At 38.4% G+C, this 13,741-nt stretch overlaps 1 protein-coding gene across 4 annotated transcripts in view; it reads right to left on the reverse strand.

Annotated features, from left to right (window-relative positions):
• The window catches only part of LOC109030904 (alpha-tocopherol transfer protein), a 103,876-nt gene that overhangs the window by 9,674 nt on the left and 80,461 nt on the right, over positions 1 to 13,741 (reverse strand). For all 4 annotated transcript variants that reach the window (XM_019042116.2, XM_019042119.2, XM_019042118.2 and 1 more), the window contains exons 2-3: positions 7,073 to 7,252; positions 4,774 to 4,868 (exon numbers count right to left, since the gene is read on the reverse strand). In XM_019042116.2, the coding sequence (XP_018897661.1) occupies positions 4,774 to 4,868; positions 7,073 to 7,252 (275 nt within the window). The remainder of the gene's footprint in view (positions 1 to 4,773; positions 4,869 to 7,072; positions 7,253 to 13,741) is intronic.

Genomic DNA, 13,741 nt, shown 5'->3' on the forward strand with positions numbered 1-13,741 from the left:
TATTTTTATACAGGTCTCTCGTTTATTTTTGATCACGGAGAATCAGTATAGTTTAGTAGCTTGCATTCCAGTCCAAAAGGGTTTGAGCCCTGTATAGCAATGCCAGAGTCTGTCAGTTGTGCTGGTCACAGAATCGTGTTTTGATGCTTGATTTTTGTAGATCAGCTACAAATATTAAGATCTGTCCAAACAGTAACTTTCGAAGTTCAATATTAACCGAGTTATCACGAGTTGAAAAATTGGACACCCTTGGTTTCTTTCACCTTGCTTACCGAGTTTCACGACTTTCACGTGGAATAAACACTGAAAATGGGTGTCTCCCTAACTAATGAAAGCCAGATGGAAGAAACCAAGGGTAGCACTACCGCGGTGGATGACGTCATTAAACGAATTTTTCAAAGCGCGATATCTCGGTTAAAATTGGACGTACCTAGAGATTTGCTGTTTGAACAGATCTTATTATTTTTAGCCGATCGACAAGAATCAAACATCAAAACACGATTCAATGACCAGCACAACTGACCCGTTTAGACTAGACAATATCTAAATTTATGAGCAACATACCTAAAAAAATTCTACGACGGAAAAATCATAAATCCACTTTCTGAGCCAGATACCCTCTTTCATGTATACCTGGTGCCAGCATACACTACATAATCCGATATTCTAATATGGAAAGCTGACAGTGGATAAATTTGCTCGCGAAAAAAAGGGAATGGTCTTATTCGTGGAGAAAAAAACAGCGCATGGAATTATTATAACGAGTAAGAAAAAATAAACATTTGCCATTTTGTGCTGCTTTTCTCAAATTTTCTGATACAATCGGTTTCCTTAAGGAAAAATAAAGAAGTAATTTTCAGATATTTTGAGGGGCTACACGTATGCAAATTTTGTCATCGCGGTGAGAATCTGGAAGGTCAGTAAGTGTCTACTGTCCAGCACATGCGACGTACACACCTGAATTAATGACTTTTCTGATTCTTATGCGGTTTAGCACCGGATTTTAAGTAAAAATTAAACTTTGGAGCTGTCACGTGTAAGTTTCGAAAGAAGACTCGTGAATAACGGCAATTTCACCCTCGTTTACGAATTGAAAATTTATTGCAGACATTTTTAAGAACGATTTAAAATGCCGGAGGGCTCCTATTTCGCACAGAAGAGCGAGCCTTTGGGAGACGTCGGGTGTTAAATGTTTTGTCTAAAACTGCAAATTTTGTTGTTTATTTATCAGGGTTGGCTTATTCAATCAATGATTAAAATAAAGTGACCATCAACAAGCTCATGAAACCATAAAAATCAAATTTAACAGAAAACTCCCTTCAGTGTCTTAAAGAAAAAGTTGCGGGTAGTTGAAGTTTTTTGAAAAGGCAGTAAAGAGGCACTTTATTGATGCGGTCAGATTGTGCTCCGAGCATGGCAGATTGATTTTATATTTTGAGCAATTTTTATACTGAAATATTCATATAGGACACTGCTGAGGCCCTGGTATCAATTATTAAATTTCGAGTTTTTGTAGACTGGGGTTGTTTTTTCTGTGAATAGTGAAAAATAAAAATACTTGGGTCTGTTTATATAGTTTAAATGAGAGTTTGTTCAATGAGACAGGACAGGACTATTGCGATTATTCCAAAAAAATATGAACAATAGTTTTTCATAAGATATTCAGGCAAACGGCACGGCAGAAAATTACACATATCGTATCATCGCAATGAATTTAAGTGGACAATATACGTTGCTCGTGTTTAACTAAAGTGTGTTCAGTCGAAATGACCTTGTACTCTTTAGCTCACGAGCGCGACAAGAGTAAAAAAAAGGAAGAAAGGAAGGAAAAAAGCACAAACGAGCCAACCGATTCCGGTCATGGTCTTCATCGCCAGACAAATTTGCGAGGAACGAAAATGTTACTAGGTACATTCTGATTCGCGTTATCAGAGAAATTACGAGGAAACAATTTTTCTCGCGATATTATTTTGACTAAAAGCCTTGTCTTTGCCGACTTTTGGTCCCCGCCCCCGGTTAAATCAGTACGAATTTAACCTCAAAATCAGTCTTTTTGAGTTTTAGAAACGTTGATTTGTTATCGTCAGGTCTAAGATAAAATAACAATAATAAAACCGTGTTCCTTCAACTCGGAAAACTGATTTTACGTTAAATTCGCACGGATTTAACTTTAAAAAAAAACAAATTTTGTCGACAAGAAAATACGCTTAAAGTCAAAATAATATCTTAAGAAACATGTTTCAGTGTACGTCAAATAAGAGCACAGTTAAACATACAATGCAATGAAATACTATACACGCATTGATTAAAATTTGCCTGGAACGAGGAAAATGACTATGCGTAATCTAAGTAATTGAATTTATTTCTGTGATATCTTCCATTCGTGACCTTTTAAAAACAAAAGTTTCTTCATTTCTCAGTACTGTATGGTTTGAAGAACCTCGGTGTTTGAGAGTATTATTTAATTAGTTTTTAAGTATGTACTTTGAAGTTCATCTTTGATTAAAATAAAAATAAAGAATGGGTGGCTGCAGGTAAAAGAAACTTTAAAAAAAGAAATAAACTAATAAAATTTCTTATGGCAAGAATGTTTCTCGATATTTGTCAGGCTGACACTCTTGTATTTCGGCAACTTTGGGGAGAGTCAGGTCAGTCTTACAACATTCAAATAACAAAGGGGAGAAGGTGGGAGCAGGTTGTTTTACAGGTATGAAAGAGGGCTCAAAAAGTGGGCAAAAATGCCTTGCGTGATACTTGAACGGCCCCTTGCTTTTGTTTTCAGTTTTTGTCAAAATCCATGATGAGTCATGTCACATGATGAGAGGAAAAACTCAGATGAATTTCTCGTCCCTCTTGAAAAGCTTGCCTCGTCTCCGATGAGCACAAATCAGATAATCATCAGGTCGCAGTCGTAACTTTCGAACCTCTATTACGGGATGCATTACGGGTCCTCCTCGTCACTTTTGAAGAAAGAGCGTAGCCTCACTTTAACGCAAGCTGTGCAAATGACTCAAATCTATGGACGACAGGGCTCTTCTCAAAGTGTAATTACGCTGTATAGCCAGTGGACCGACGGATTTTCCCCGCCCTCGTCCACTGAATCGGAAATTTAATGAGAAAAAAAGCTCGCGTCCATGAACTCGCGGCTATTCTGCCCCGGCAGGGAAAATCGCCGTAAGAATTTTCAGATGTTGTCAGATTATGCAGTTAAAATATTAATTTCTTTGGAAAATTGCGGAAAACTTTCCTAAACTTTTTTGTGTCTTTTTATTCTCAGTATGATCAAATAGATCTGTTGATTTTACGGCAATTTCATTGTACTTTTCCCCTAAAATTAATATTTTACAGAGAGAATTTTACAACATTTGAAAGCTCATACGAAATGCTCCTCCGGCACGGCGATTTGAGAGGATTTCGTGGAAGAAACGATAGCCGCACATCTGTGATTAAACGCATCGTGAGCTGCCATTTACTCTGGACACGCGGTGTCTGGTGACGCCTCGTATTCAATTATTTGTTCATTAATAGCACTAATTTCACAGTTGCTGAGTCGCGCTGTAAGATACTGCTGTCGAGGGAGGGGGGAAGATGGAGAGAGGCTGCGATAATTGATGATCAGGCTTGTCGAATTGAGGGTGGAAATGTCTCTGTTTACTCGATAAGAACATCGGGATTTCTGAATCAACCGTTAATTCATTTATGTGCCAAGAGAAACAGCAAATGTGCATTTAAACATCCTAACTTTTAGCCCCTAGCGTGGCAAGTTGAAGTTCTGAATAGTATCCGTAGAATTTTGGGAGGTTAAAACTACACATTTTGAACAAACCGTCATAGGTCCTGTTAGAAGTCTCATTTCAAGACGCGTTTTGTGTCAGATTGTTGATGTAATCCACCTCTCAGAAATGATATTAATATCTTAGTTTCCCGTTGACAATCGTCAATAGCTAAATATAGCATCATTGCATCGTCTGTTTATTTGTCGAAAATTTTCAAATGCTAGTAGCAAGCAACCTGAGGGTCGTCGAATACAATCAGGATACTGATCACTCACGTATGCCACTTTGCGTCACAGCGATTGAAATTATCATCGAACCAAAGTTGAAAAGGTGCAATTTCACACTCAGTGCCTCGGTGCATCTTCACTTGAATCGATGAAACGTTCCTATCGATGGAAAAAGAAAATGTGAAAAACATAGCTGAGGATGCCAATTTCTCCGCATGCGGCCTGATGAGTTGCACGTAATGCAGGAAAGGCGTCAATATTGCTCTGACGTAACTAGAAACGATCCTAATTTTGCCTGAGCGTGAGTATACGGCTGATGCTTAATAATTTGCGTCATCTCCGTCTCACAAATGACTAGACTTTGCGTTCAGTAGGACGAAACCAAGTTTTTGGGGGAAAAGGAGGAATGTCGGTTTATTAAATATTGAAGTGACTTGATGAAAATCGCTTTAGAAATACGATGGTAAAAGTTATGGTCCTTGCCTCACGATGTGTGTAAAAAAGTAGCGAATTTGAAACAACCCAATTCAAGAGCTACTCTCCGAACAAAGCGTAGGTCATGGATTTAAGTCACCCCAGTTTAAAAACTGCGTAAAAAGCAAGGCCGTCATCTCAAACAAGAAGAAGGAAAAAATGCGAAAAGAATCTTCCCTACTCAAACGCAATATGTTAAGTAGGCAGGCATGGACATCATATGAGAGAGAGTATATTCACAATTTTTGTTCAATAAAATTAATTTCAAGAACATTGAGGAGCTTAAAAATACTTACAAGTTTGTAGGCACTTTCTGGGTAGAACTTGGTAGGCCTTAAAAACCGAATTAACCACGTGTCATTGTCGAGTGGAACTGTCAGTTCTTCGTCCTCTGAACACACAAAAAAGGGAGAACATTATTTGAAGATCATGGAACATTTTCTTTAAAGTGATTTAAAGAAGATTAATGAATTTTAAGTGGCGCGGATAGATCCTACAGCTAGATGAGCTTGTCGAGGATCGCTCAAAGAATCTCACAGATCCGAAGTAATTACAGTGTATAACTTTCAACTAATCGACTATTTCAGCCTGTTTGAAGTCAGATAAAATAGGTAGCATAGTGAGTAAAATAAGTTAATGTTAGACATTTCCTGAAGGAGGACCCCCGGCTCCCTCTTCTCTAAAATCGATGGAGTTGTTTTTGTTAAGCATGCGTTAAAGTCTCCAAATTAGAGATTCAATTGAAGCAACTATTCGTACTTTAAAGATGAACTTGTTGTATATCCAAATAAGCGAAGGCGTCTTAAGCTGTTACGATTTGTTTTTCCTTACGCTGCGTTAAAGTCTCCAAATAAGAGAATCCATTGAGAAATAGTCTTGTTGCATAGCCAAAAAATCGGAGGCGTTTTAGCTTTTTTTTTGCACTGCGTGCACACACACCCACATCGTTAACTGATAGGCGAGAAAAATAAAATTAATAATCAATGATTTTGACCCTTCGAGCGCTCAGTGTTCAAAATCAATCGTAGTACTCAGATTGTCAACCCGGAAATTCTGTTTGTGCGACCAAACGTTCGGTTCATAATATTGAATCTCTTTGTCAGTTCGGTTCAATGACCCGAACGTTAAGTTACACGGACCCAAAGCCTGGTACACACGAGCGCGGTTTGCGCGAATTAGTTCCACAGCCTGGGGTTTCGTGGAACAAGTCATAGCTATGTTAAAAAAGTTCCTTGAACAAGTTTGCTCGAAGTTCCACGAACCGCGTCCCTTCCTCTAGGACGACTGATCCCTAAGGATTTTGTTGTACTTATTCAATCATTCGATCAATAATGAATATCTAACGTCCGGTTTACATGATAAAAATTGTTTTCAACGTGCAGATAGTATACTTTAGAGACGACAAACTGCTATTTTCCCTATATCCTTGTAGTGTAATGGTTGGTTTCAGGAGTTGAAGCTCAGATTCACCCAATAAAAAATTTGCATGCAAATTTTTTATTGCTTCATCTGAAAGCGCTTAAAGAGCTGATTTTGCAGTATTTTTATAATTTTTTCTAATATGGGAAACAGTATAAATTTAGATTTAAAAGTGAGAAAATACACCGGCCAGTGACGTCATCTGGTGGCACTTCATACATTTAAACACATGTATTTTAGCAGATTAGATCATTTTGTCATATCTTCTCCAATAATTGTTCAATTTCTGAACCAAGGGTATCCTTCAGCTCAGTTCACTCAGTAGTTTCCACTTAAGCACGAAATTCATCAAATTTCAGACACCTGCACATTCTTTATTATAGCGATTTACTCAGTAATCCTGACCTAATTCGCTGAAATTCGCGTGGCAAATCGCCCACCGCGACTTTTATCAGTTATCATCAGGCGAATTGGACTTATTTATGCTAAAAGGAACTATGTGCATAGGAATTGCGTGCGACATAGTTCCTTTCAGCATAAATAAGTCTAATTTGACTTGATTTCATCTGAAAAAGTTGCTCATCAGCAATCATCATGCAAAAAGTAGCGTTGACCTCCATATTTAACTTTTCTCACCCTCAATTGAGGCGTTTCTTGCAGAAAAGGCATTTTTCGGATGCGGTGTTTCATAATCTCCGGTGCTAATTTGTATTTTATAAAAAAGACTATAGGGTAAATTTTCTGAAATATTCGTTTCCAGCATACTAAAACCATAAAGATTATTTAGTAAAAAATACAACAAATTACATAAATTTGATAGAATCATAATGGATGAACCGGTGGCCGAGATATTGAGACACCACAACCAAAAAATGCCCTTTCTGCACCCTGCAGTGCTTCAAATACATTGCTTAAATTGTTAGTTAAATATAAATTGTCACTGGTGGGAATTTTCTTCCAATGAGAGTTGAGGTAATCAAAATATCGTGTCCTAATCTCTTTTTTCAGCCTGTTTATTCCGCCGATACTTCCACCGTTGAATTTTGGATTTGCATGAAAATAAAGGATCAACTCAGTCATTTTTGCAATGGTCCGAGTTTCTCAAGAGCAAAACACATGAGGGGGAGGGGGTTCGATTCAGTTGAAAAACAGGGAAAACTGGTTGGAGGTGCGTACCTTGAAGGAGGGCCCTTAATTCCTCGATGGCGGCCTGTATATTGTCGGGGTTTTCCCGCAGTTCCTTGCGCGCCACTTCTTTCATTTCTGGAGACAGGTCCTCGACCTCGAGCCGCAGGACTCGGTCTCCGATGATGATGTTGGGCAGTTCATCGATATCCGACAGTAAAGTCTTCCTCTCTGCAACAAACAAAAATCAATAAATTAATAAAATCAGTGGTGAGGCGTGAATGATCCATTATCGACATTTTCCCATTGAACGCCATGGTAAAGGATCTAATATTAAGGTGCTCGTTGCGAACACCCTGTTTATCAAGCCTTTTCCATAGGTTAAAATGGTGGATCAATCTATGAATCGCAAAGCATCGGAAAAAGATCTCTCCAGAAGACAATTTTGGAGAGTAGCATCAGAGGTATCATTTCATCTTGAACTTGGGATGGGATCCAGAAAACATGGAAAAACCCACATTCAACCGAACATTTTCGGTGGATGGAAAATTGTTTGGTGTATTTTGATCAGTTCCCACAGACAGCCCCGTGGCCAAAAATACAAAACCCTTTGATCCTTTAGGGGTCCAGTGGTGAGGCGTGAAAGATGGATTATCGATAGCTCCCCATTTAAAGCTATAAAAGAATCAATTATTAAGGTATTCGTTTCGAACACCCTACTGTTTATAGATCCCTTTCCATAGATTTAAATGGCTATAGGTATGGCTATAAAACACATGAATTTTTTTCGGGAAAAATTCCGATCGCCGTAGAATAGATTTGATTTCTCAGGAATGCACTTTCATTGACCGAAATCACAATCACAGGGTCCGATCGGTTGGTGTGAATCAGGAAGTGCATGGGATTTGATAAGCCGGCTAACATGTCGCAGAGAAGGCGTAACTCATGCGTCGCGCTTAAAGCACTCAATCGGTCGATCAGCACGGGGAAATGATCAAACTGGCAGAATGCAAATCAGCTCTAGTTCAAAAAGCCTTCGATTTAATGACACGCGACAGAGGAACGAAGGGCGGGGGACGGGGGACGGGGAACTCAGTCACTGAAAAATGCCGAATTATTAACAGCAGTGGAGTGATACAGGTCCAGAGCCGCCAAATTTCAATTTCGATATTCCTCCGTAACGCTCCTTTTTTTTCGAATATATTTTGTTCAAGAGTAGAAGCGTGTATGGAAGTCCAAAAATCTATCAAGTCTTCAGAGGGCGTTGATTTTGTCCGTACTTATGTTAGTTTTCTAAATTGGACGTATTTCTATACCAAACGGAACTATGTGCATAATGACGTGAACCTTGTTATACATATATTCTTATGGGTCTCAGGGCTCATGTGCCAATGCACATAGTTCCGTTTGGCAGAAATACGTCCAATTTAAAGCTCCCCCTCGGAATTCAGGGCTGAATCATAGCGTGTAAGGGCTCGGGGTGCTGGTATGGTTCGATCTTTTTCCTGAGCCTCTACGTCAATAAATCCCCGAGGGGTGCTGGGAGGCTTCGGAGATATAAAATTTGTATACCTTGGGGTCATAACCGTAATATTCCTTGGGTCCCTTACTTCTTCCCGCTGCGCTGTCTCCGACTTTATCCAATCTAAAATAACCGAGATAAAAGCCAGGTTCAGGAGGTCTGGGACACCCTGTACAAAACGAGCAACCGCCCTCATCGAAAAAAAGAAAGGATGCTGACTTAACATTCTGGATATAAAAAAAGTGTGCGACAACTCACAAAACGCCGAGTTAACCGCCACAGCAATTACTATAGCAGTGTCAAGATGTAAGGTTAACTCAGCGTTTTGTGGGTCGTCGCACACATTTAACGTCCAGAATGTTGAGTCAGCATCCCCTTTTCTCCAGTGTGTAATCCAGGGTAATTTCACCAAATTAGGTCCCAGATTCTTCATTGGAGCCTTCGATAGGGTCAATAACATTTGTTAGGTACATGGGTTTTTAATGAATTTGACTGTATTTCTGAATTTCTCATTTCTGGTGGAATTTGGCATTGCGGCACGACCTTAACCGACACGCTAATTTACGGGAAAAGCTCTGCAAGATTGCCACGAAGGTATAAATCATTATTTCACATCGTCGATGCAATTCATAATCTGAATAATTTAAGCTCTGGTGCGGCAGCATGGCAGTTCACTGGATTGACTGAACGATATGCAATTAGTCTTGATCGTTTTTCGCGTTCGCTAATCATCGACGCGCTAAAATCGAGCGCTGCGCTCACCCAGTGTGACTAAATCTGTCCTGGTATAGATTTTAAAAAACTTCCTGATATCTAACCTAACACAGAAATGAGCGAGAAATTGAACTTTGGATCGTGAAATTTAGATTAATTAATGTGGTTTCGTAAAGCGCTGCTCAGTATGAAGTTCGACCACCTTCCAATTTATTTGAAATTTCTTAACGTTGCGATATTTGTTTGTTTGTTTGTTTTTTTTTTTTTTTTTTTTTTTTTTTTTTGAAAAAACATCCATGAACATAAATCTGTTTTGTTGTCCGTTGGAAATGAATAGATGCAAAATTTTGTGTTGCAACATTCGGTCTATACTTTTTCTGTGACTGCGTAACTGCCGTATTAGCGTAATTGGCTTTTGATACCATACGTTATAAATTCGTAAATTTCAAGAAGAAAAATTCTCGAAAAATATGTTAGAATATCCCAGTTGGGAAATCCTCTCGGTTCTTTTTCAGGTGAAATTACCGCCTTCCACTTTTACAAATTTTTCATAACTTTACATCAGTAAAAGTTCACAAATTTTGTTTAATGTTGTATATTTTGCGGTTAATTTTATATGTAGCATCGATATGAGAGATTTTTAGATTTAAAAGAAAATTGATGCCAATTTTTTTTCACAACTTTTTTCAATTTAATGTCGCATGAATTACACGTGAAGAAGAGCGATTGAAAGTTTTCTATCTCGTAAATTTTGACGGTATTTTGCGTTTTCTTTTTAAAGAGTCCAGATTTAACAATTAATGCTATAAGAGTGGATTGAACAGTCGAGAAAATGTGACGTAGAAAATAACAGAAGCAAACAGATGAAAACATGAAAGATTCAGAGCATTATTTTTCTGGAAGTACCATCATGATTCCATCATTATTTTTCCTAAACATTACTAAACATTTTTCTTGGACCACAACCTCGTAAAATCAAAAGCAATCAATCAACTAAAAGGAGATTGGACGGAGTGCGTATGTTTTCGCTAACTGAACTTGACCGTCGGCGTCTTCATTTAGCCAAATCATGGCTCATTAACAACGATGACGCAGAACGGTGTCAGAAGTTTCAATGTTACTATAAAAAAAGCCGACAGCCGATATCTGACCTCTTTCACCTTTAGATACTGACCTGCGCCAAAAACCATGGTCGGGAGGCTGATCTCTACCCTTTCCTACGGGAAGTACTCCTTATCTACATGTTGATTGAATTAGTATTTTTCTTCCGGCCTTTAATATTTCACCTTCGAATATTACACATTTTTTGCCCGTCATCTTTTCATTCCGAGATTATCGACCCAAACGTAAAATCTCACCACCCTCATCGATAAAACCTAGCGTGTATTTCAATTATCAGACAACCGCGATCGAGTTATGAATATTGATTTTAGATCAGGCAAGCTGCCTCACCAAAAATCGATTGTTTTACATACATTTAAATGAAGAAAAAACAGTGCTCTCTTTCAAGAATCGCCACTGTCGATAAGGCACCAGATATTTAGAATTTAGTTGAGTAAATTCCTGTTCGATTGTTCGACAGTTTCAAGCACCGGTACTATATTCATACTAGAAAGCTTGCAACCCTCCTCTACTTAGTTTAAAGAGAAAGTCAAGGAAACTTAATTAGAACGAGAACAATCTTGATTTAAAATTGTTAGCAAATTGATTCTGATGCATGTATGTGGTGTTCTCAGATGAATGTGGAGTGCATGTTCAGTTCTTGCAAACTTTCAAGATTTTAATTTTATGATTAAAAATCGTAGAGATTATAATTATTGAACAATCTGTTACAAGTAAAATGATTTCATAGAGTATGTATAAGCGACACATTTTTTTAAAACATTTTTGAAATAATGAATCGTTGAACCAATAAATTTGGGGAAATTTCTTGGGCTCATGTAAAATTTCCCTTATCATCTCTAGGTACAAGGAATATTGAGGATTTTAGCCTCTGATCTTTACTTCAATCCATCGTGGTCTTGCATCACACCAGCGTGGGCTACCATGACCATGAGCTTGGAGCTGGGAGTCCACTCCATATCTAACTTCCTTGCCGTCATGTCAAAGTGTTATATTTCCTAGCGAAGTTAAATGATTAAATCTTAGACATTTTACGTAAAAAATCGACCATTGCAATATTTTTTCCTCTCAAACAGTTTTCAATGTATTACAGCAGTGACTGCGAGGGACTACGGACCTTCTAATCACTAACACAATCAAACAACCGTTAATAGAATTTGGTTTCGAAATTTTCCCACTGCAAGGGATTCCTTTGAGAGCCCAAAAACTCTCTTGAATCGAATTTTCTTTGTTTTAACTTCGAATTACCTCAAGCGATAGGTATAGCAGTTTCAGTCTCTGGCCGAAGAACAACGTGAGCGACATTCTTGAGCTTTTTTAAAAAAAAAATTAGCATCAAAAGAAATTTTGAAAAAATGGCTGCGCTGTTGCCCAACATTGTAAAGCTCGATCACATCATCGACTGAACGTTAAATTCCATGGGGTTCCTTTACGTGCCTCCCTCTCTTCATGTATAAGCTCGGAAAATGTTCATTTCCGCTTTTCATGGAATCCGGAATCTAGAACTGATCCGGAAACGATGGGATTACTCGGGAGCTCAGCAGCTCAGCGGCTCAAAAAATCCGTAAATTCAGTAGTTCTGGTTGAAATTCCGGATAATTTCATGGGTTTGAAAATGATGAACTGAATTCGAGAGATGAGTACACTTCTTGGGTGTCAAAAGTTAATAACGGAAAGAAAATAAATAATGGATTGCACCCGTCAAGACGGCACGCGCAACCATTGAGGGCGGACGGATACTTGAAGGTGAACCCGATTTAGTTCCTGACTCGATCCGGACATAAACGGCTTCGCGGATCCCAAGTCGCGCTTGTCAATAACCTCGGCGCTGTTGTCAAGTGTGTGTCAGAATGTTTAGCTTTTCTTAAAATGAAAGTGCTGGGAGGTTTCCATCAAATTTTTGAGAAGAAGCGATGATGAAATTTCAGGAAAATAACATTTAAGAGGATCTAGATTTGATTTGGAATGCGACAGAGGAAGGTTAAAATATCAGAAAATCCTGATCATTATCATATTGGGAGAAAAATTAAGAACTGGACTTGGATTAATCAATGCACTGAAAACAGGTATAATTTGAACGGCACTAATATATTTGTATGAGTATGGCAACCATCAACAGAACCAATGGTAGCAAAGACCATAACTCTAACCGCCTTCACCAAAAATATGGTAAATGCTACCAGATATCTGTTTACCTTTACTCTACAGCATCCTTGTATTCGAAATTAAGCAAACTCATGAAAAAATTTACCATACTTCTGGTCAAATTTGCCATAATTTTTTTTGCAGAGTGACTAAAGTTGGAAAGGGCGTATCTTCCGGTGTGACGTTTAAAGGGCTGTTCAAAAAATACGTACCAATTCATGGGGGGCTGATCATGCGTAACGAGTACTTACAAGGAAAGAGATTTACTGGGCTTTTTTTCAGGCGGCATATGATACAAAAAGTCGACCACCAAATTTCTGTTTGCTTTCTCTCGCCACATAGACTGATGTACAGGGTACACAGGCTTCGTTTTCAAACACTTAATCGATAATGAAACGGCAAAAACGCGTATCTTTTTTGAGGTGTTTCGAAGTCTCCGCTCGAATTTTATTTTATTAACTGAGAACGAATCAACTACCGAGCTTGAAATTTTTACAGAACATTCTTCACGCAAAGAAGAAAAATCAAGAAAATCAGGGAAGCATTCCTGAGGGTATTTTTGCATTCAAAAAATGAATTATGGAAGGAGGTCTGCGGCGTCACAAGCCGAGGTACGCGCTTTTGCAATTTCACCATCGCAATGCGTCTCAGGAAGAATTAACAGTTTATCAACGTAGCGCAGCGCGGTATAATTTGAGCCAAGTCGGGCCGCCATTCGAATACCAACGTGACTTTCGCAAGAGAGCTTTCCACAGGAGATTGTGGTAAAACTTACCGGGCAAACCTGGTTGCATACTCATCGAACAGATAACATTACGTAACATTACGGACACGGTTCGCAACGGGAAAAATTTACCCTGATTTTTCTCTGAATCCAATATTTTCTATACACGTTTCTGGCATAAAATCTTGGAAATGTTTAGATTGCATTAAGGAGAGGGAAACCGACGCGATTGGAGTGTTTTTAAAATCGTGTTCGTGAGAAAATAAAAAATATACGCACATTAATCTGTCGTGCCAAGTAAACCCGCCGAATGAGCATGCGAATTTACAAAATATCCTCACAAAAAATAATTATTTTTGAGAAAAGTTATGCATGGTTTTTTTGGAAGAAATACAAAGTTCCAAAACTTTATTCTCTTTACTGAATAGTTGCAAGAGCATCTCAAATGTGATGAAGACTATATTGTAATAATTCGACAAGATTGCTAGTTTTG

This window comes from Bemisia tabaci, chromosome 5 (assembly GCF_918797505.1).
Source record: "Bemisia tabaci chromosome 5, PGI_BMITA_v3".
Classification (NCBI taxonomy): Eukaryota; Metazoa; Arthropoda; class Insecta; order Hemiptera; family Aleyrodidae; genus Bemisia; species Bemisia tabaci.